The following is a 24002-nucleotide window of genomic DNA, read 5'->3' as shown; positions in this document are numbered from 1 at the left end:
CGCTCCCCCAGAGGCAAACACCATGGGGCTTCGGGCCTCCGTGGAGTTCAGCCTCCTAGTCAGCCACAGAGTCTGATGCCAGGTCCTGAGTCAGTGTGTTTCTTCTGCATTGACACAGGACCAAGGCCATGATGAGCTTCTCAGGGATGCCTGTGAAGGGTTGTGGGCTCACTTGGAAGTCTTGGAGTGGTGCGTACAACAGAGCAGGTATGTCCCTGTCAAGCCATTCCCTTTCCTACCCTACCTGGGGCACATTCAATGCTGTGCTCCATTTCTGGAAAAAAAAAATACTGTTAGCTAGGCAGGAGTAATTGTCCCATGTGGGGAAAACATAACTGATGGTCAACTTCCATTTGCAGCCATTGTGTCACAGTCAGAGGACAAGTCAGAGTCTGAAAGGACAACAGCTCACAATCCCTAGGCACATCCTAAAGGTCGAGCATTGTCCTCAGCCCCCTAGAAGATGATCAACCCTCACAACATTCCGGGGAAGTAGATCCCAACAGGACTCTCTCTTTGAACATGGGACACTAAGGGCCACACATGGTGACTCACTCTTTCCATCTCAGTACCTAGGAGGCAGAGGCAGGCTGATCTCTGTGAAGTCACAGGCAGCCCATTCTACAGAGCAGGTTCCAGGAAAGCCAAGGTCGTTACATAGTGAGACCATGCCTCAAAAGCCACAACCACCCCCACAGAAGGTGGGACTCTGAAGCCCAGAATTGTTAAATAACCTGCTCAGGGTGATACAGCAAGTAAATTATCATCCATGTTCTTAGCCACACGTTATTCTGAGTTATATGTTATTCGACCTATGGACATTGGGTGTATATGAAACCCTGTATTTTCCTAGTCACTTAGCCCAGATCTGAGTTTCCATTTAATCCTTCGTTCATCTCACCAATGCTCAGAAAGTAAAGTAGTCAGAGCTGAGCAGGGAGGGGGTTCTACCTAAGTAAAGCAAGGAAACATATCAAAGCAACAGAGCATATAGATCTTAGGAACTTCAGTCGTCAGGCCTTCTAAGACACCACTCACCAGAAAGGCTCTTCCTAGAGCCTTTCTAGACAAGTATCTTACTTGGTGAATATAATTCCTTCAAGGTGAATAAATGCCATCTTTTATCCTAGACCTAGTAAAAGATAGTTTGAGAAACTGAAACCTGAAGTGTTCTATGTCAGAGAAGAACAGGCGTGTCCCTCTGCCGGACAACAATATAAACTGCCTCCCTCGCCACCCTTCCATCCTTCCATCCTTCCTTTCCAGCAACCTCATACCAAAGAGAGAGCTCTTGTGTCACTTACATGGTGGAGACAGCCACTCAGTGCTCTACTCTCTCCATCATCTTACAAACCTTCCAGCCCTCAACGAGGAAGAAGTCCTCAAGCTGTTACAGAAGGAACCAACCAAGGACCTCCAGGGAGAGCATGGTGAGTTGGACAGGAGTCCCTCTGAAGAGTCTCACATGTCTCCTGCAGTATGAGATTAGTCTAGACGTGGCTGCCAGGGTGCCCGGTAGGCGGTTGGTCCAGCATGTATCCTCTGAAGTATTGCTGTTCCCCAAGTCTGATTAGAGGATGTAGCAGCACCCCTCCCCTCTGCCACTGAGGTGTAGGGGATCCCGTGGACATGCTCCCATTGTCGCCCTGTGGAATCATGTCAGGGACCAACTGAAATGTCAGTGAAGCAGTGAAATGTCTCCTGCATTCTCAGCCCTGAGGAAATTCTTGGGGAGTGTACTTGATGCTTGCTAAACTGCACGGCGCAGTGTGTGCCTCCTTCAGACTCTGTTGAACAGAGCAAAAAACTTGGAGGAAAGACTTGCCAAAAACAATAACAAAGCTGTATTTTAACCTTTGGCTTTTCTCTTAAAAATCAAGATGCTATGAGTGGGCTCCTTCTCCTTGCTGTCTGAAAGTAGCCAGAGTGTAGTCGCTCTGTGCCACAGGTCAGAGAACTGTCTCCATGAGAGTAGATGTCTCCAGCAGGGAGAGGTGGTTTTGATTTACTTTTCAAAAGAACCTGCCACAAACCTGTGTCACCACATTCCTCCCCCCTCCCCAGGAAGATGGTCAACTTGTTTAGCAAGTCGCCCCCCCCCCCCAAGTAGAATTCTGACTCACACCTGCAATTGCAAAAGGCCTCAAAGAATGTATTTAGATTTGGCCCCTGAACCCACTGAGATGTATTTGGAGCTTGGGACTTAAACTTGAGAAGGGACAGCAAGTACCATGGCTAGGGTACAAACCATATGAGGTAGATGACAGAGCCCAGGCAGTGGAGGCCTGCATCAGATAGAAGGAAGACTGGTAGGGAAAAGAACGCACAGAGGACAGAGCTGCTGTTGACTAGGAGGGTAAGAACCTCAGCCCTCCAGACCAGGTCAACCCTCTTTGCTTCAGCCATGCTTGCTGCTCATGCCTGAAAAGATTACCTCTGAACTTCTCCGTTTCTATGCTTCAGAGACCCATGATGCCTCAGTCCCCGAGCACCTGAGCCAGTGTCAGAGCCTGACCCTCTACCAGGGCTTCTGTGCCATGAAGTATGCAGTCTATGCCCTCTGTGTGAACTCACACCAGCACTCTCAGTGCCAGGACTGCAGAGACAGCGCCTCCGAGGACCTGGCCTTGGTGGAGCCAGGCAGCGATTCTCTCCCCTCCCCAGGTACAGCGCTTCCCTGCCCCTGGCATACGCAGACACCTTCCCCAGTGACTGCTCTGTGTGGTTACCACTTCCTTCCAGGATGGAGTACCCTTGATTTGGAAGTGCTCAGGAATGATTGTGCACATCTATCGACCTCTGCATCAAAAGGACCTGTTTACATCTTGACGGATCTTACTCTGATCATCTAGCATAGTATTTGCCAGATGTTTTTCTTTTTGTAGCTAGACACCACAGTGAGAATAGCATTTCAGAGGCTGGAGAGATGACTCTGTGGTTGAGCGGTGGTGGTGCACATGTTTAATCCCAGCACTTAGGAGGCAGAAGCAGGAGAATTTCTGAGTTCGAGGCCAGCCCGGTCTACAGAGTGAGTTCAAGAACAGCCAGGCATGCACAGAGAAACCCTGTCTCAAAAAAACAAAAACAGAACAAAAAGCACTGACTGCTCTTCTATAGGCCCTGAGTTCAGTTCTCCGCACACATGGCAGTGTATAATTGTCTGTAACTGTAGTCCCATGGGATGCAATGCCCTCTTCTGATGTACAAATGTGCATGCTGACTAAGCACCCACATACATAAAATACATAAATAACTCTCTCCATCTCTCTCTCTCTCTCTCTCTCTCTCTCTCACACACACACACACACACACACACACACACACACACATACACTCCTCTCTCTGCTCACATGATCTTTCTCTTCCCCCTCCCCCGCCTCTCTCCCCATGGTGACTTCCCTGGCTTCCATCCTTGGGGCTGGTAAACTCATCTGAGAACAGCTTCCCAGTAAACCTATCTATGTAAACAAACAAGAAAGAAAGAAAGAGAGAGAGAGAGAGGGAGAGAGAGAGAGAGGGAAGGAAGGAAGGAGGGAGGGAGGGAGGGAGAGAGAGAGAGAGAGAGAGAGAGAAAGAAAGAAAGATAGATGTTTCTTATCAACTCTGGTTTAAACTTAGGTACGCAGCTTATATCTTTATATATGTATACATATATGTGTGTGAAATATAAATTGAAGCTTAGTATTAAGAAACAGTACTTGAAGTCGAACATACGATTGTTTTTCTTTCCCTTTCCATTCTTCCTTCCTTCCTAAGTCATACTGTGTAGTTAGTTCAAATGGAAATTGATGTAGCCTAGTCTGGCCTCAACCTCCGAAGCCTCCCAACACTGGGTTACAGGCATGAACTACCATGTTTAGCTCTGCCTCCTCCCTCCCCTCCTCCTTGCCCTCCTCCTTTTCCTCCTCCTTTCCCTCCTCCTCCTCTTTTAATTTTTTTAGATTCTTTTTTTAAATATATATGGCTGTTTTGCCTGCATGTCTCTGTGTATCATACGCATGCCTGGTGCCCACAGAGAACAGAAAACAGCATCAAGCCTCCTCAGAACTGGAGATACAGAGGCTGTGAGCCATCATATAGATGTAGGGAATCAAACCCATGTCCCCTAGAAAAGCAGCCAGTGCTCTTAATCACAGAACCATCTCTCCAGCCTCTCTTTTGTTAGGGCAGTTTCATTCTGTAGCTCAGGCTGGCCTTGAACTTGTGGCACCCCTCCTGCCTTATCCTCCAGAATGCTGGGATCAGAATTGCACCACCACGTTCTTGTGAAATGAGAGACCTAGGCAGCCTAAGGTCCTCTTTAAGCATAGTGGGAGGTTAAAGTTGAATTGAGATTATGATAAGGAGCCCGTGTTACCTTAATCCCTAGAACTGAAATCTGGAGGAAGCCTTTGTCATAGATAAGAAAGCTTGTGATCCTGTAAGAGCAGAAGCATGGCATTGTTCAGTGGCTCTGCTTTCTCAGGTTGCTCTCCCTATCTCTTCCTCGTCCATGCTTAGGTGCTTCACATCTCTTCCCTACGTACCTGGCCAGGTGCCGACAGTATTTACACAGCATCCCCGCCTCTCTGTGCCTGGAAATCCTGGAAAACATCTTCTCACTGCTCCTCATTACCTCTGCTGACCTTCACCCAGAGCCTCACCTTCCCGAGGACTATGCCGAGGACGAGGACATTGAGGGGAAAGGCCCCTTGGGTTTGAGGTCCCCATCAGAGAGCCCTCAGCACATAGCCGCAACTGAGAGGAGGTCAGAGCGGGCTTCCATGGGACCCAGGAACCCTGCTCATACAGTGCCCGGCTGTCCAAAGGCAGAGCCGAAAGACAGTTCACCAGGGCCTCACAAGCACAGCTTTTTGGATCTGAAGCACTTTACTAGTGGCGTGAATGGATTCCTGGCCGATGAGTTTGCAATGGGAGCGTTCCTCAGCCTTCTTCAGGAGCAGCTCACTGAAATCAGCAGCCACCGCACTCCCGAGGAGACAAAGCTGCCGGAAGACCAGAGCTGTTCAGCGGCCAGAGATGGACTGCAGAGCCGCCTGCACAGGTTCTCAAAGGTTCTCTCCGAGGCACAGTGGCGGTACAAAGTGGTAACGAGCAACCAGGGCTCAGGTGAGAGGAGGGGTCGGAACTAGAAAGTCTAGAAAGCGGGGAAAGGAGAAAAGCCCCAGCAATGTGGACAAGGGGCGGGCATATGGGAACCACACCCTAATCCGAGACATATGACCTTAGCAGCCCAGGGCAGTGCTACAGGTCCCAAAGCGTAATGAAGATCACCCCGCCTGTTTCCACAACGCTCAGATCAAAGCTGGTCACCATGCCTGTGTTTGCTGTTTCAGAAGAGCAACCTTCCCGAAGATACCGGCCCATTGCCACGAGGCATTCTAGTCTCCGCCGAGGTCGTCGGACCAGAAGGACCCGGGCAGGTGATCTAAAGAACTCTTGTCAAGCCTTGTTCCCATTCACCTGACAGAGAGGCATGCCAGTGCTTGTCTGTTCCCTTAAGCTGAGCATATGGTCAGAAACACAAACGCATCCTCCCACTCCCACAGTCAGCTCTTAACAGTTTCTTACACAGCCATGCAGAAACTTTCCATGCAACATAATGTACATATCCTTTCACATATTCCCACATACACGCCCACATACATACACACACACATGCACAGGTTGTAGACTCTCTGGGAAGGCGAAGGTTGACATGAGAGAAACCTGGGAAACTGCATGGTGGTGGTGGTGTCACTCAGCTCTGATGCTCTAAGCTGGTTGGCTTGGGACACAGGCAGAGTCTGCATCCACCTGAGTCACCCAGCCCACGAGTGTACACTCAATTTCCTTTTCTCCACAGCTGTTCCTTTCCACAGGGCTGCCTCAGCAGTGGGCCAAGGGGACACTATTGGTGGGTGACACGGCCTTCATAAGGCCACACTAAGGGACAGACAGCCTCCATTGGCACTGAGCAGCTTTTCCCCTGGGCAGCCTTCTGCAGGCCACGGCCGGCACTTTATTTCCTCCCTTTTCATATCTGAAGATACATCCTCTATGTCAGAAAATGTCACGACCCCTTCTTTGCACCTCATTGTTGCCTGTTCATGATTTTACCAAACTATCACTAGTACTTTGTCTTCAGATGTTGGTCACAAGCTCCCAGGACTCTTAAGACCCCACATGGTAAAAGCCATTGGTATAAACTGCTATCCTGTACTCGCCCTTTAGCCTCAGTCTGTCTAGATCTTGACTTGTAGTCTGATTTCACACTTTGTACGCTATAAGGAGTTGCTGACTAAATTTTCCAATCTATTACCTCTAGATGGCCGGGAAAGAGGCTCCAACCCATCCCTGGAAGGGACAAGTAGTGAGCTGAGCACAAGTACTTCAGGTGTGTGCGTCCCAGCCTGCTGCTACCTGCAGACAGCTTGCCCTCGTGCACCCTTGCCATGCCCTGCGCTGCAAACACTAGAACTGAAACTTTGCTCAAGGTTTATTCTTGCAGAGAGCAGCAGATGTCAGCTGGGAAAAGGCTCTCTTCCTTAGTTAAGTCACCCAGTAGTAAGACAAAGGTTCAAGGAAGGCAGTTGGTACTTATATTCTAAGATGGTAATACATGTTTGCCCTTCGTACATGAAGACATGACTGGCAGTTATTTAGGGAAAGGAAGAAGAGTGCTTCATTAAGAGGCTCTTTCTAACCCAGGCAGTGGTGGTGCACGCCTTTAATCCCAGCATGTGGTAGGCAGAGGCGTTCAGATCTCTGTAAGTTTAAGAACAGCATGGACTACAGAGTGAGTTCTAGAATAAACAACAACAATAAAAAGTCATTTGCAAACCTTTTATAGAAACTATAGGAATATGGAGAGATGACAACTCTGGTTTTTTTCTTAATGTCTCCAACATCCTTACACCTGAACAGAAGGGAGTCTGAGTGCTGTGTCTGGGCAGGTGGAGTCAGACAGCCGGTTTCAGACCCAACCTCAGAGTTCGATCATCCCCATGATGTTCTCCACGCCGGAGTCTCTGCTGGCATCCTGCATCCTCAGGGGGAACTTTGCAGAAGCCCATCAGGTAAGCAGAGCCATAGCCACACCTCATCACGGTAAAGCATGCCAAGTGAGCCCCTAAAGGGTTGTCACATCCGGCCTCAGGGATAGCTAAATATATGTGGCATCAAAAGTACTTGGGGGTGCTTGCAAGAGGTCCCCCTGAGCAAAAGAAGTAGAAAGGAATGTCTGTGTGTACAGGCCCCGTGCTCAGCACTGCAGGCCTAGAGGCATTGAGTTACTTGTGTTCCTAAGAGAAGTGGCATGTTAACAAAATACAGTAGCCACAATCTCACTACCTCATAACAGTGAAACTTTTGTTTCTTTCTTCATACTTTTGTGAACATATCTGTGTTTTTATGTAGTTAAAAATCAGAGCTGGTCGTGGTAATGCACACCTTTAATCTCCACACAAAGGAGGCAGAGGCAAGTGGATCTCTGAGTTTGAGGCCAGCCTGGTCTACAAAGCAAGTTCTAGGACAACCAGGGCTACACAGAGAAACCCTGTCTTGGAAAAAAAAAAAAAACACAGTGCAGATAACTTTTGGTAATAAACAGAATGACAGCTGATTCACCATACAGCATACAAGTAGCAAACTGGAGTACCCTGCTGGTATGTAAGGAAAATATCATTCAAAAGACTCAAGCTCTCTGAGCCTTGATCCTCCATGGACAATTGTAGCTCAGTATAATTCCTGCTTTTCCCACCTCATGGTAAGGCTAAGAAGATTATACAGAAGTCATGAGAAATGCAGGAACCGTGTGTTTTGTTTAAACTCAATAGCATTAGTAAACATAGTGTTTAGGTTAGAATTTTCTATGGTGTGACTTCAGTTGTTAAGCAGGTCTAGGGGAAACTCTATGCTAAGATGATCTTTCCTTAATTCCCACTGTACCTTTTAGAGACCTTACTTTAATAAAGAGGAACCTCTGGACAAGAAAGGTGATCCCTCCACCCCACCAATTCTTTCTGTTTTTGTAGTGCCATGGATTGAACCAGGGATCTCACAATGAGTTGCACTCCTGGATCAGAAATAGATCCTGGAGCTCACTGTTCTGTTGTTCTTGCTTCCCAAACAGCTGGACTAGGAGTTGCATAGTGCTTTCTCCTCTAAATACCCTACAGTTGTCTTCCTTTCCTTGAGTCGTGTGTGTGTATGTGTGTGTGTGTGTGTGTGTATGTGTATAACATCAGAGAGGAGGGAGCCTCCCTCAACTGAGAGAATGGCTCCATAGGATCAGGCTATAGGTAAGCCTGAAGGGCATTTTCTTTATTAGTGATTGATGAGCTGAGCCACCCTTGGGCTAGTGATCGTGGGTTCTATAAGAAATTAGGCTGAGCAAACCAAGAGGAGCAAACCAGTAAGCATCACTCCTCCATGGCCTCTGCATTAACTCCTGCCCTCAGGTCTCAGGCCTGCTTGAGTTCCTCTCCTCACTTCCTTCAGTGATGAACAGTGATGTGGAAGTGTAAGCCAAACAAACCCTTTCCTCCCCAAGTTGCTTTGGTCACAGTGTTTCATCACAGCAATTAAAACAGTATCATTAATTAAATTCCTGGTCAGGAAAAATATTTTCTTGTGTATTTTGCATAGGTGCTTCTTCTGAGATGACTGATATCATTTGCTTATTTCCTACTGGACCTTTGGTGATTGGTTTATGGACTTTTTTAAAGCCATTTTGTATTTGGCCTCTTAACATTCAGTGTCAGCCTATTATAGTGGCATCTATGCCTTTAATCCCAGCACGTGGGAGGCAGAGAGAGGTGGACTGAGGCTACCCTGGTCTAGAAAGTGAGTTCCATGACAACCAGGGCTTCACAGAAAAGCCCTGTCTCAAAAAGAAAAAAATAAAATCCAATGCTCTCTAGTCCTGTAAAATAGCCATCTTAGGTCCATAGTCTAATGAATTGGCCCAGCATCCTATCTCTGGATCTCCCAGAGTCTGTGGACCCCACCACTGCCACACTCCTTCCCTCCCCATGACAGGTGGTACTCATGTTCAACCTGAAGTCCTCACCTATCGCCGGGGAGCTGATGTTCGTAGAGCGATACCAAGAGGTAATCCAGGAGCTGGCCCGCGTAGAACATAAGATTGAAAACCAGAATTCAGATGGGGGTAACAACACCATCCGGCGCACTGGCAGTGGGCGCTCAACTCTCCAGGCCATCGGCAGTGCCGCGGCAGCAGGTTTGTCTTCCTTGCTGACATCAAAGTTGGAGGGCTAGCTGGGGTGGCAGCTTAAGGGAAGAAACCACCCAGGTCTTCATGAGAAGTCGACAGAAACGGGAAGCAGTTTACCTGTCCTAAACCAGCTGACACATTCCCAGTCTCCCGCTGCACGCAGCCTCCTGACACAGTCCCAGTCTCCCGCTGCACGCAGCCTCCCTGAGGAGACGTTTCACACACCTGCCTCTTACGCCACCCCTGCTTATCTTCCCAGCTTAAGAGAAAGCGCAGGAGGGCTGCCCCAGTGCATCTTGTAATCCCTCTCGGGGGCTTTAGAGGGTTGTTAGGAGCCGTTCTCCTTCCTCTAGTTGTTCTGCAGTAAATGGTATCACATGACTGTTCCTAAAGTTGGAGGAAAAAAAACCCGCTTGTTAACATTTGCAGCCTGGGGGCCACAGCCTGGTTCCCAGCAGTGGCAGCTGGGTACCCCAACAGCTACCTTCCCTTCTTTCTCAAAGCGGAAGCTCATCCCGCATTCTCAGCTCTCCTGTCTGTCCCCAGACTCCATATATCAGGTTACCATCCTGTGGTTGGCCTTTACAGACGCTTCCAGAAACTTTTCAGTGCCTTTTTTTTTTAAAGATTTATTTATTATTATATGTAAGTACACTGTATCTGTCTTCAGACACACCAGAAGAGGGAGTCAGCTCTCGTTAGGGATGGTTGTGAGCCACCATGTGGTTGGTGGGATTTGAACTCAGGACCTTTGGAAGAGCAGTTGGGTGCTCTTACCTGCTGAGCCATCTCACCAGCCCCTTTTCAGTGCCTTCTTAAAATATATACCCAAGTCCTTGTGCCTGTTCAGCAAGTGTTCTTACCCAGTGAGCCATCTCCCCGACCCCTATTTAAAACATATATAGGCACATCGAGTCAGTGTTTCAGACAGAAAGGGCCTCTAACAGCAGTAATGTTGTCTAGTGTGCTTTTTTTTTTTTTTAGCAATGTGTTTTAGTGTATTTCCCATGAATGGGCCCTAATGAAAGCCTATTGTGCACAGATCCTGTGCAGAAGAGCCTCAGGCAAACTTCTTTTCATGGTATCTAGAATCGCCCTAACCCTTCTGCTTTGCTCCAATGCTGCCTGTCCAGGGATGGTATTTTACTCCATCTCTGATGTGACTGAGAAGCTCCTTAGCCCCTCTGAAGACCCCATCCCCACGCTCCAGGAGGATTTTTGGATAAATGCTACTCCCATGGAGACCACCACGCCTCTTAGAGAAGTCCTAGAAGACCTCAGTCCTCCTGCCATGGCTGCATTCGACCTAGCTTGCTGCCAGTGCCAGCTCTGGAAGACCTGCAAACAGCTCTTAGAAACAGCCGAGCGGCGACTGAGCAGCAGCCTTGAGAGTCGGGGTAAGTGAGTGGTGTTCACCTCCCTCCATTCCCATCCATCCATCCATTCATTCCTTCTTAGTTGTGCCAAAGAGCTTTAAGAAGCTGTGAGGGGAAGAAAGGGGGAAGGTACTAAGCATTAGTTAATGCCCTCATCCTAATGGCATAAGTACAGACTATCGAGTGTCTCGTCATATTCAGAAACAGCAGTCTGTAGTCATTTAGGGAAATTCTTTGCTGATTTGTCATTAAATTGAAGGAAGTCCAAGGGTAATAGATTTATAGGGAAGAGGGGATACACAGCAGAAGAGAGAGGAGGGTAAACAGGGGGGATGTTCAAGGCATAGGACATATAGATGCCACAAAGAAACCCACCAATTGCTACTTTGTAAAAAGAAAGAAACATACTTCAAGAATGATACAGACCTGTGGAGTGAGGAGGTAACATGCTGGAGCCCTGGGTTCAATCTGCTAGCCTAAAAAAACAAGGTTTCAGAGAAATAAGTACCATGAGACCGCAGGCTTCCCCTGGGTGAAGATGAGACTGCCGTGAGTCTGTAAACCAGGGTACAGGAAAATGTCCTAGTATATGTGCTTGGAATGCTTAGAGCAGTGGTTCTCAACCTGTGGGTCACGACCCCTTTGAGAGTCGACCAACCCTTTCATATAGGGGTCACATACAACCATCAGAGATTTATATTACAATTCATGACAGTGACAAACTTGCAATCAGGAAGTAACAATGAAAATAATGTTATGATAGAGGGGTGACCACAATGGGTGGAACTGTATTAAAGGGCCACAGCATGAGGAAGGTTGAGACCCACTGTCTTAGAGAAAGAGCATGGGAAGGTATATGAAGATAGCCTTGGGCAGTTAGTAAAGACAACTGATTCCGGCTCAGGCCCATGGCTGAGGAGGACAGGAAGACAAATCCCCAGGGAGTGTCCCTTTGTCTTTGGTCAACAAATCCCACAGAAATGCCAGAGATTCTGAATCTGCTGTCAACAGCTGAGGCATCTCACCAAGGTGGTCCTGGAGCCCCAGGCATGCCATACACCAGGTCTGATTGTGGTCATCCAAGATGTCACAGTGTGCACCCAGCAGTTACTGTTAGAAAAGCTAAGATCTACCCAAGGAACTGTAAAACTGAGCATCGGCCTCTGAGAATCCAGTTTTCCCTTTGTCTATTTCAGGTCGAAGGCTCGACCAGGTTGTCCTGAATCCTGATGGTATGCGAGGTTTTCCATTTGTCCTTCAGCAAATTAGTAAAATTCTCAGTTACCCACTTATGCAAACAGGACTTGCAAAATCAGGTAAGTTGCTTTACTCCGCCCCTTTGCCTTTCCTGGGTTGGAACAACGGGTCAGCAGACATTTTTCTCCCCTGTCTTCCTTTCCACGTGTTTTCCACAGAGACTCTAGAAGAAAGGGGAGGAGGCGCTCCGAGGAGCAGCATCTCTGAGCTGCTTCAGATGTGCTGGCCCAGCCTCACCGAAGACTGCGTTGCCAGCCACACCAGCCTTTCCCAGCAGCTGGAGCAGGCTCTGCAGTCACTGCGAGAGGCATTAGCGTTGCCAGGTACAGGTCTGTCTGCACAGGAACAGATAAGCAGAAAAGAGCAGCAGGAAAGGGAGATGAGACAGCCGAGGATGTGTGAGCGTTTTGGAGCAGAGGTTCTGCCCTCTAGAGCTGGGCTCAGTCAGCCGTTTCCAGCTAAGCAAGGCACATCTCAGAACCACACTTCCTTCTTCCCCAACTCAGTTGAAAGGACACTTGACACTCTTACTAGCAGGTACTTTTTTTTTTTTACTCCTGGTGAGAAACATACCCAGCTGGTACAGCATTAATTTTGACCAACCCTCCTCAAAAGCTTCATATGCCCTTCATAAAGCTGTTTCACCCCAGAGGCAGCAGGGTCAAAACAGCACTGTATAGCCTGCCTTCACTAGACTCCAGGCTCTCTCTGGCTGAGGTCACATGGTCACGTGGCTGAACTGGGAGTTTTGTGTGTCTATTTGTTTTATTTGCCTTCTAAGCGTGGTGCTTACATAGTCAGTCCCGTGTGTCCTGTAGAAACCCAGTGTACTATGCAGAAAGCTCAGCTTACACACTGGGTCACAAGTTGATCCACAGCCAAGAGTCCAGAGAGATGGCTCAGTGGTTAAGAGTACTTGCTCTTCCAGAGGACCCAAGTTTAGTTCCTGGCACCCATACTGAGTGCCTCACAAACACCTCAACTCCAGCTCCAGTCGGTCCCACATCTTCTTCTGGCCTCTGCAGGCACCCAAATTCACATATACAGGCACATATCTAAAAATAAAAAACAGAGCCATGTGTGGGTAGCCCATGTCGTTAATCCCAGCACTTGGGAGGCAGAGGCAGGTGGATCTCTGTGAGTTTGAAGTCAGCCTGGCCTACAGACCAAGCAAGTTCCAGGGTAGCCAGGGCTAAACAGAGAAACCCTGTCTCAAAAACACACAAACAAAAAGTAAATAAATAAGTAGAATGTTTCTTTTTAGAAATTGACTCAAAGCTAAAAGCATAGAATAAAGCCACATCTCTTCTCCCACCCGGATTCCTCACAGAGTCCAAGAGTACTCCACTCTCTTGCCTAGTGGAGCAGGCAGCCCAGAAAGCCCCCGAGGCAGAGGCCCACCCCGTGCACATCCAAAGTCAGCTCCTCCAAAAGACCCTGGGAAGACAGACCCCGGCAGGCCACAGACAGACTGACTATGTGGGAGCCTTCTTCAGCTACTGTAGCAGCCTGGCTGCCGTCCTCCTCCGGAGTCTGAGCTCCGACCCTGGTGAGTAGTGAGAAAGATTTGGACTCATGACTGGCAGTTATTTAAGGAAAGGAAGAGAAGTGCTTCATTGAGAGCCTCTTTCTAACCCAGACAGTGGTAGCACATGCCTTTAATTCTAACACTCGGGAGCCAGAGGCAAGTGAATCTCTGTGAATTCTCGGTCAGCCTGATCTACAGAGTGAATTTTAGGACAGCCAGGGCTACACAGAGAAACAAAAAAGAGGTTCTTTCTGGTTACACAATAACCAAGAATAACAGATTTGTAAATCCCTTATTACTCTGTTATGCATCTTTCTGCAAAGTAAAATTTTTCAGCTCACGGAAGTCCTCAATAACCTCTCATGGGATTGGGTCCTCAAAAATATCTCTGAAGCCAGGTGTGTGGTGGCACATGCCTCTAATCCTGAGACTTGGAGGACAGAGGCAGAAGGATCAGGCGTTCCAACCCAGTCGGGGCTATATAATAACCTGTAACAAAACAAAACAAAATGTCTGTCAGAACTGGGGCCATTGTGGATTTGAGAGCCCAGTAGAAAAATCAGGCTTTTGACATGAGTCCTAGATTCTTTCTTGAGTTGATAGCAAATTCCAGGTGAATGGATAAAAAGCTGAAATCTTAGATTTTCCAGATCCCCCACCTTTTAACCACCAACCTGATGCCATAAATGGTTTAACAGGTCATGGCTAAAACACAGGTGCATGAAAATACTATATAATCTTACCTTTGAGTTCTGTACATAAGAGATCAATGAAACATCAGTATTTAGACTTAGATCCTATCCCATGGTACACCATTATGTACATGCAGACATTCCAGGAGTCAAAACACTTCAGAGCATTTCAGAGACAGAGGCTCAAACTGTCAGCTTCAACTTCAGTCAGGTTGCAGTGAGCATCGTGTGCTGTCGGTAGCTAGACTGGCCACTGAAGTTTGTCTGGGTTGGAAGTCTTTAACGCTGTGACGTGGATTAACTTGTGTCCAGGGTCTGTACCTCCTCTGAGTCAACAGAAGACTGTTCCGCTGTCTTCATTGTCGCTCACAGCTCAACTAATCGATTCTCTGAAGCAGGGCCCTGAGCAGTTGCTCCCAGCCAGGCAAACAAAGCTTATTTCTTTACTCTCTCAGATCATGTGGAGGTCAGGGTTGGAAATCCCTTTGTTCTCCTGCAGCAGAGCTCTTCCCAACTGGTGTCACATCTCCTGCTTGAAAGACAAGTTCCCCCAGACAGGTAAGCCTCACCTGTGAAGACTTTTATTCTTTCATAGCTCAAATTCAGCGTTCTTCCTTCCTTCCTCTCTGCTTACCGCTAATGTATATTCTAAGTAGGAAACTAATGGTCACTCTACACTGACAGATAAGGTTCGCTAATGATGGTCATGTAGCCTATAGAGAAATAAGCATTCTCAGACTTGAGACTATTGCTTGTAAGGTATAAAAAGTGTTATAACCCCTGTGAAAACCCATTTTACCATTATCTACAACAATTAAAAATTGTTCACAAATGGCCAATAAATATTTGCAAAAGTAGTGAACATCCTTAACCATCAGGGAAATGCAAATTAGAGGTACTTTGAGATCCTACCTCACCCCAGTCTACTATCAGAAAAGCGTATGACAACAAGAATCTGGTGCAGATGAGGGAGGTGGGGATCCTTATTCAGTCCTGGTACAGCCACTGTGGAAATCAATGTGGTGCTCTCTCTAAAATCAAAAAGCAGGACTACTGTATGACCTCGCTACACCCCTCCTGTGTATCCAGACTCTCTGCCGTGCCATAGAGATACTTACACAGCCATGTTTGTTGCTGACCTACTCACAGCAGGGAAATGGGATCAGTTGGGGTGTTTATCAACAGATGAGTGGACAATGAAAATGGGCTACATGTGCACAGTGGAAGCCAATTCTCTACAAAGAAAGATGAAATTGCAGAAAAATGAGTGAATGTCAAATTATTATATTAAAGGAAGTAACACAGACTCATAAAGACAAATACTATATATCCTCTCCATATACAGAACCTAGCTTTTAATTAATATATAGTTTTATGATCATAGGTAATATAACTAGAAAGAGGACAAGATGGGAAGAAGAGGTTTGCTTGATCGGTATTGTATCAGATACACAGGATATGAAAACAAAGAGGACAGCCAGGTGGTGGTGGTGCATGCCTTAAATCCCAGCATTTGGGAGGCAGAGGCAGGCAGATATCTTGAGTTTGAGGGCAGCCTGGTCTCCAAAGTCAGTTCCAGGACAGCCAGGGCTACACAGAGAAACCCTGTCTCGAAAGAAGGAGGAGGAGCAGGAGGCGAAGAAAGAAAAGGAGAAGGAAGAAGAGGATGGTGAGGAGGAGAAAAGAAAGGGGGCTGACTAGTAAAGTTGAAAGAGGTGGGAGCCAGCAGATAGAAGTCACAGAGAACAGTTCACAAAAGCAAACTATAAAAACACCATAAAGAAATCTATTATTTTGTGTGCTGTTTAAAATCCAGCCAATTGATGGGTCCTTTAATGTAGCAATCCGTGTTGGGGACTTTATCCGGACACTTGGTTGTACATATATGAAAAGTACATGTGCAACAGACCAGAAGACCCCGTGGCCCACTAAGGTGGGATGAATTAAGTTATATAATACTTTATAGCTATAGGAAAACCCCCTCCCTATAGAGGGCTGTGAATGGATCCCTCCGATTATGAAGTGAAAAGGAGCTGCGTAGTGGGTCTGGTTAGCTGCCGTTCAGATTATTCTTAAAAGAATGACTAAGAGACTTGATTTCTGTTTGCTATGCAGTGACAGCTGTGTGCAAGCCCAGCACTTGGGAGGTAAAGTCAGCAAGAGTGAGGCCAGCCAGGACTACAGAGTAAAACCTCGTCTAAGATAAATGAGCGAATGGATGAGTGAGTTTGTAAAAGCCTGGGTGATGGTGCCTATGTGTTCAGGCCTCACGTGCAGTCTGCTTCTCCCTCCAGGTTGGCAGCCCTCCTTGCCCAAGAGCATCTCAACCTAAGTGTGCCACAGGTCATTGTCAGCTGCTGCTGTGAGCCCCTTACTCTTTGCCTGTCCCGACAAAGCCAGCAGGCCTCATCCCTCCTGACCCACCTAGGCATGCTGGCTCGAGAGCACGCCTCTCACCTTCTGGATGGCCTGCCTCTCTCTACGCTGGGCTCCCCTAGACCAAGCGAGAATCCCTCAGCAGAGAGAAAGTCTCATTCCTCCCCAAAGGATTCACTCCCGGCCTTCACCGCCTCTGCCTTGGCCTTCCTTAAGTCTCGCTCAAAGATACTGGCCATGGTGGCCTGCCTACGGACTTCCCGAGGGACAAAGGTCAGCAAGCCCGGCCTGTCTTGGAAGGAACTGCGTGGTCGCAGGGAGGCACCTCTGACTGCAGAGAAGGTAGCCCAGGAGTGTGAGCACCTCCTGGAACAGTTTCCTGTGTTTGAGGCTGCCCTCCTGGCTAATTGGGAGCCTCTACAGCAAGCCTCTGAGCCAAAACAGAGTCTGGCAGCCAGTCTCTGTGGACAGGCTAATCTCTCTACTGTGCTTCTGGGCCTACATTCTTCACTGGCCCTGGACATACTAACTGAGGCCTTTGAGGGAGCTTTGGTGGCCAGAGATTGGCCACGGGCCCTTCAACTCATTGACGTGTATGGGCAAGACTTGGATGACCTGAGCATTGTACAGGATTCGGTCCTGACCTGTGCTGCTGTGTGTGGTAAGCAGGATGATCCCACCCCTACCCCCCACCCACACACCCACCCCACCCCACCCCCGGCACTAACTCACTTAGCATTCACTGTGGTATGATCACAAGTCATCGTCACAGCAACTCTAGGGAGACACGCCACCATAATCTCACTTTACAATGGATGTCTAGAACCAGTAACCAATGTTTTCAATCTTGAATATCAGAATTATTGTCAAGTATATAAATGACAATCTGGGCCTGCCTTCAGAGGCCCAGGATGGAGTTCAATTAAGTGTTAACTTTAAGAGAGACCTTAGCAACCTGTTTCTGCAGAGTCCTTTTAGATCATATGGTCTTTGCTATGCTGTTCTGCTAGTGCAGCATGAAGGCAGCCAGAAGCCATAAGTACAGACAGGGACTGGAACATCCACATGCTAATACAACTGCTTATGCAAGATGAACTGTGAGCTGGGCCTGGCAATCAGTGCTTATAGCCCAGCACTTGGGAAGGTGAAGAAAGTTTGAGGCCAGCCTTTCTCAAAACAAAACGAGGGACAAGGAAGATGGCAAGGCGAGTAAAGGGCTTGCTGCTCATGCATGAAGATCCAAGGGTGGATCCACAGCACCACAGAAAAGCCACGTGTGGTCCAGCACTTGGGAGACAGAGACAAATGGATCCTGGGGGCTAGCTGGCCAGCCAGTCAAGCCAAAGCAACATGCTCCAGGTCGATGAAAGACACTGTCTCAAAACTGAGGTCTGAGGCCAGTGAGTTGGTTCAGCTGGTAAAAGTGCTTTGCCACCAAGTGCAGTGATCTAAGTTTGAACCCCAGAACTATCATAAAAGTAGGAGAGAACCAATTCCCAAAACTGACCTCTGCTAGGGTATGTGTGCAGTTGTACTATGTACACATATCACACACACACAAATAATAATAAACAAAAAATGTTTTTAAAAACTAAGGAGGAGAGCAATAAAAGATAGCCAATAGCCGGGCGTGGTGACGCATGCCTTTAATCCTAGCACTCGAGAGGCAGAGGCAGGTGGATTTCTGAGTTCAAGGCCAGCCTAGTCTACAAAGTGAGTTCCAGGACAGCCAGGGCTACACAGAGAAACTCTGTCTCGGGAAAAAAAAAAAAAAAAAAAAAAAGATAGCCAACATCAGCTTCTAATCTCATGTGCACGCACACACGCACATCAAAAAAGTAAATAGAAGAGATTTTCATATATAATCAAAATAGAAAGCCAGTGAGCTGTAGTGCTCCACTAGAGAGAGCAAGCACCAGATGTGCTGTACAGAAAGTTAAGAAATCCACTAAAGGAACTGTATGATATCAATTGTTTGGGGTCTATGTGTTTGTGTTTCTAAGATCAGATTTATGGAACAGAGAGAGTTCTACTTAGTGACAGGATATTTAGGGAATGACGCTTTTTTATGTACAGTATTTTATATATGGGATGCAGAGTGGAAATTGCAGGGAGCACAAAAGCCCTACTGACAGGATGAGTTTGACAAGATGGGCAGCAGAACAAAATATTAGAAATCTGCTTTCCTCTCTGCCTTTCATCCTTTCCTCTCCTTCCTTGGTCCTTTCTCCTCCTCTCCCTTCATAAGGTGCCATGACTGTGACAGGCTTGCATAAAGGGACACTGGGAGTAGAGGATATCTCTCTGTCATGTAATGGTTCCAGGTATAAACCTAGTTCCAGTCACGTGGATCGGAAGGACCCTCCAAGCTCCTGTGTCATAAGATAAAACAAAGCCCTCTTAAGTTGGCCTTTAAGCTCCTTCCGGTCAGGCTTGCTGCCCTCGAACATTGTTTTGTCTTATAGACAAGGAAGGTTGGCAGTACCTGTTTCCTGTGAAGGATGCATCCCTGAGAAGTCAGCTGGCCCTTCGGTTTGTGGACAAGTGGCCCCTGGAGTCCTGCCTGGAGATCCTGGCCTACTGTGTTTCAGACATGGCTGTCCAAGAAGAACTGAAATCTGAGCTGCAGAGGAAGCTAATGGAGCTGCGGGTCTATCAGAAGGTAAAGCCTGTGGCGTTGGAGTAGAAGAAAGTGGAAGATTCCAAGCTGATGAGGCTCAGGGAGACAGAGCCAGGAGGTCAGCTGTATAACTGGTATACAATACATGCGAACCTTCCCCTGTGGCCTAGAACAGAGCCTGGAGCTCACTAGGCAAGGTGCACATGGTAAGGGGGAAGCTCTTTCTGTGCCTCCTGAGGAGTTTTCACCCTAAAATGCTGTGGGAAGGATGGTCCACAGAACATTCAGGCTGGAAGAACATCTTGGGTAGAGTTTTGAGATGGAGAAACTGGGGACAGGTGACCTCGGGGGGGCCTGACTGTCCTCAGCAGTGAGAACATCCTGTCCTGACTGCTGTCAGACTTTCCCCCTATTTTACTCCTAGAGAGGTTTATTGTCTCTAGACATCCTTTGCTCGTTTGCTTTCTTCCCCCTCTTTCCTGGAAAGTTCAGAGAGCTTGACGCTGGGGCAGAGCTCCAGGGACGGCCCTTCCATGGACATACTCTAGATGCGTTCATGGAGGGAACAGCTGCCAGCTGGTTTATGGGTCTGCCTGTCTTTCCTCAGATCCTAGGTTTACAGGATCCCCCAGTGTGGTGTGACTGGCAGACCCTGAGGAGCTGCTGTGCTGAAGACCCATCAGCGGTCATGGACATGATGCTGGACTCACAGGTACCATTTTCCAGGATGGATTCATCCTCTTCCCAGGCTATAGCTCCTTACCTGGTCATGTGGATAGAGCTCTCTGCGTGTATCAGTGTCCACATATTTTATATAACTACAGTATAATCTTTGTTTCTTTTGATTGTGAGATTTGCCAACACATCGAGAGATAGAGAGGATAATACTGTCATGGTAGTATTCCTCTGTGAAATTCCCCACACTGCATGCAGAATGTACTGCACACGGAATTGCTGTTTACATGAGCATCCTTTCTACCAGGATGAAATCAGGTCTCTCAGCAAAGCAGATGTCGCAGCTTTATTCTCACTGCTCCATATCATTGCCAACTCTTTATAGTGTCATTTTTTTCTTTTCTTTTTTTTTTTTTTTCTTGCCACTAGGGTGGTATCTTACTGATCCAAGTAGCACTTCCATGATTGGTCATGAATACGAATCACTTTTCTGAGTTTATTGTCCATTTTGGCACTAATAGCAATGTAATCTGCCTTTTAAGAAGCTGAAAAATCAAAGGTCACAATGTAGATGTTTATTTAAGAAACATTTAATAAATGTTGCTGAGCACTGTGCTAAAAGGCAAAGATAATTATGCTTAGTCCTTGCTCTTGAGTGGCTCACATCTTAGGAGGAAAAGCAGCGTAAGATGCATCCCACAGCGACGCAACAGGAAATATCAAGTGACAGAATTTAGCCCAGAGTCAGACAGGGCACCTGACGTCACCTGGAAAGCAAAGGATCATGGTGAAGAAGGCAGGCCCAAGCAGAGGCACAGTGAGCATCCCAGACAGCAGCACACTGGCGTAGTTTGGCAGTGTTCAGAAGCAGAACATGATGGTGCACACTTTTAATCCCATCACTCGGAGGCAGATATGGGTGATCGATGCAATGAGGCCAGCCTGGTCTACATGGCAAGTTCCAGAACAGCCAGGGCTCACATAGAGAGACCCTGTCTCAAACAAAAAACAGAACAAAACAAAACAAAAACACCAAAAGAAGAATGCTACAAGCAAAGGTTGTATTACTGTAAACTTTTTAAAGATTTATTTCTATCTCCTGTGCATTGGTGTTTTACCTGCATGTACCTCTGTGTAAGGGAGTTACAGGTGTGAGCTGCCATGTGGTACTTGGAATGGAACCCAAGGCCCCTTGGAAGAGTAGCCGATGCTCTTAACCACTGAGCCATCTCCCTAGCCCCAACAGCTAGTAATTTAAAGGAATTGACTGAAGGTGTGTATTTCCTTCCAGGAGTATGAACTATGTGAGGAGTGGGGGCGTCTGTACCCCATTCCAAGAGAGCACTTGGTCAGCCTGCATCACAAGCATCTTCTCCACCTGCTAGAAAGAAGCGAGCATGACAAGGCTCTTCAAGTAAGCTCTGCTGCTTCACACTTCTCATCCGGGGAGGGCGAGGTTACTCAACTCAGGTGACTTGTTTCCTACTGAGTTCTATGCAAAGTATTTGCCATTGCAGACCTGCCCCTTCCGTGCTTCAGGGCCACTTACATTTATTTTGAGGTAGGATCCTAGGCTTGCCTTAGGTGCCACATGGAGCATTTGGGTCCTCTCAAAGCCATGGCTCATTAGGAAAGTATGGGGGTGGCAACAAATGAGTCAAGAAACACAATTAGCCCCAAATAGATGAACCTAAATATTATCTTCTCACACCAAGCAAGGCCAGCTTGAGAGTTCTGTAAGTCTGTCTCACCTCCTTCTCTATCCTCTGCTACAGCTCCTGCAACGAATCCCTGATCCCACCATGTGCCTTGAAGTCACAGAGAGGTCCCTCGACCAGCACCCTAGCTTAGCCACGTCACACTTCTTGGCCAACTACCTCACCTCCCACTTCTATGGAGAGCTGACCACTGACCGACACCGTGAGATCCAGGCACTGTACATGGGATCTAAGGTGAGGAGAGAAGAGGCCTGAGGAAACGATGCTTCACAGAGACATGCGGCCTCACTTCTACCTCAGAATCTGCCGTTGCGTAAGCCCTCGTGCCAGGCACCTGCCCGCCTTGGCCTGCGCTCTATGAAGTTGTTACCTGACAGCTCACCTCATGGTGATTGAGTATCCTAGGACCCCTCGTGCCAGGCACCTGCCCGCCTTGGCCTGCGCTCTATGAAATCGTTACCTGACAGCTCACCTCATGGTGATTGAGTATCCTAGGACTTGTCATACTTTCTGTTCTCCCTCTGAAGAGAGGTTTGCCCAGTCCTCTCAAGCTGTCCTTGGGCTTTCTATGGGACCTGCTATATCATTGTTTCTCAAGGCTGACCATGTATTAGGATCACTGACTGTTTCAAAAATATTGGTAGTCAACATTCAAACAAGACCAGTTGAAAATGGCCATGGAGTAAGGACGAGTTAGTTCTCTTCCAAAAGGATTTGGATGTAAGGATTTAAAACTACTACTTGAGGGGCTGGAGAGTTGGCCCAATGGTTAAGATTAAGAGCACTGGCTGAGCTTACAGAGGACTTGGGTTCAGTTCCCAACACCCACATGAGGCTGCTCACAACAACCTGTAACTCCAGTTCCATCGGATATCCTCTTCAGGCCTCCACAGGCATTATAGACAAGCATGTGCACACACACACACGCACACACACACACGCACACACACGTGCACATGCACATGCATAAATTTTAAAATTAAAATGTCTGTGTGGAAAATAGTCTAAACTGGTGGAAGAAGATTATTTGTCTCAGTAATTATATGAGAAAGTAAGTGGGAGACACCAATTTTTAAAAAAAATGACAAATAAGACTAAGTAATTCAGTAGTGCAGGGTTTGGAGACAAGACCCTCTGACTCTTTTCTAATTGTTTTCACTTCTTATATACACTGCCCCCACAGATTAGTCAAAGTACCAAGGGAGCCAGTGACATAGCCTTACCCTGAAGAGAAAGATTTTTTTTTCCTTCTTTCATTTTGTTGTTGGTTGGTTGGTTGGTTGGTTGGGTTGGTTGGTTGGATTAGTTTGGTTGGTTGGTTGGTTGGTTGGTTGGGTTGGTTGGTTGGATTAGTTTGGTTGGTTGGTTGGTTGGTTGGTTGGTTGGTTGGTTGGTTTTGTGGGAAGTTTTGGTTTGCTAGGTCTTAGCTGTCTGTCTGTTTTTGGAGGCCCAGGCTGGCTTCAAACTCTCTACATAACTGAGGCTATTGCCAATCCTTCTGCCTCCACCTTCCGTATGCTGGGCTTTCAGGTGTAGCCCACCATGCTCAGCTCTTCTTTTTGATTCACATCACTTAATTAACTGGGGAGAGGAAGTAGTAAGCAGAACAGGACTAGTGCCTCGTTAGTGATCCTGACCACTAAAGGGCATTTAGATCCATCTTTTTATGACTAGGACACTGGAGCTGCCAGCATCACTTTGTATTGTCCATTCTAACCAAAACTTCACATAGAATAGATAGCATCTGGGGTTAGGCAACACTCAACCATGCCTGGAGGGGCTAGGCCAGGGTGACCACTAGTTGCTGCCTGTAGCTCAGAGCTAGCCCTCAGCCTATTTCTGAAAAACAGGTTGTATTGGAACAGGTCATATTCATCCATTAATTCATTTATATATTTTCCTGTGCTGGCCTTCGTGCTACATCGGCAAATGAGTACCCATGAGTGGGTTTTAAGTCCTAAACTCTAAAATATATACTCTCTTGCCTCTTACAGAAAAAGATTAGCAACCTCTTGTCTGTGTAAAGGCCCTTAGGACACTTCTCATTTGCCACCCAGAGGACTTAGAAGTTCAGCCTTGCTTCCCAAATGCAGTAGTGCTTTAACCCTGTCACTTCCCTGCGAGAATAGCGAGAGTCTCCTGAGGTTTATGTGCTATTTTCTCTGCACTACCCTGTAAACAGGTTCTTCTGACCCTGCCTGAACAGCACCGGGCCAGCTATGCCCGTTTGTCCTCCAGCCCTCTGCTCATGTTAGAGCAACTGCTGATGAACATGAAGGTGGATTGGGCCACCACGGCTGTGCAAACTCTGCACCAGCTGCTGGCTGGGCAAGACATCGGCTTCACCCTCGACGAAGTTGACTCGTTGCTTTCCAGATACGCAGGGAAAGCCCTGGACCTCCCATACCCTCTGAGAGAGAAACGATCAGGTGACTGACAGCATGCTAGACAGCAGTTGTACACGGAAGAAGAAATGCCATATTGCTCTTGGATTCCATCTCCTCTCCCTACTAACTAAAGGGATCCTCGGGCGATACAGCTGT

At 47.4% G+C, this 24002-nt stretch overlaps 1 protein-coding gene across 8 annotated transcripts in view; it reads left to right on the top strand.

Annotated features, from left to right (window-relative positions):
- Positions 1-24002, top strand: part of Zfyve26 (zinc finger, FYVE domain containing 26) — a 63978-nt gene that overhangs the window by 10858 nt on the left and 29118 nt on the right. For 5 of the 8 annotated variants that reach the window (XM_017315012.2, XM_006515647.3, XM_017315011.2 and 2 more), the window contains exons 8-26: positions 119-207; positions 1267-1430; positions 2464-2664; positions 4501-5109; positions 5337-5423; positions 6308-6376; positions 6907-7058; positions 9022-9223; positions 10351-10614; positions 11790-11909; positions 12009-12173; positions 13181-13399; positions 14526-14628; positions 16365-17107; positions 18912-19108; positions 19674-19778; positions 21033-21155; positions 21517-21693; positions 23642-23888. In XM_017315012.2, coding sequence (XP_017170501.1) covers positions 119-207; positions 1267-1430; positions 2464-2664; positions 4501-5109; positions 5337-5423; positions 6308-6376; positions 6907-7058; positions 9022-9223; positions 10351-10614; positions 11790-11909; positions 12009-12173; positions 13181-13399; positions 14526-14628; positions 16365-17107; positions 18912-19108; positions 19674-19778; positions 21033-21155; positions 21517-21693; positions 23642-23888 — 4036 coding nt within the window. Of the gene's footprint in view, positions 1-118; positions 208-1266; positions 1431-2463; positions 2665-4500; positions 5110-5336; positions 5424-6307; positions 6377-6906; positions 7059-9021; positions 9224-10350; positions 10615-11789; positions 11910-12008; positions 12174-13180; positions 13400-14525; positions 14629-16364; positions 17108-18911; positions 19109-19673; positions 19779-21032; positions 21156-21516; positions 21694-23641; positions 23889-24002 lie in introns of those variants that run through there. The other 3 variants (XR_381513.3, XM_017315014.1, XM_017315013.1) reach the window with 3 other exon arrangements.

Source organism: Mus musculus, chromosome 12 (assembly GCF_000001635.26).
Source record: "Mus musculus strain C57BL/6J chromosome 12, GRCm38.p6 C57BL/6J".
Classification (NCBI taxonomy): Eukaryota; Metazoa; Chordata; class Mammalia; order Rodentia; family Muridae; genus Mus; species Mus musculus.
The sequence above is the reverse complement of the archived record's forward strand: the minus strand, read 5'-3'. Positions and strand labels throughout refer to the sequence as shown.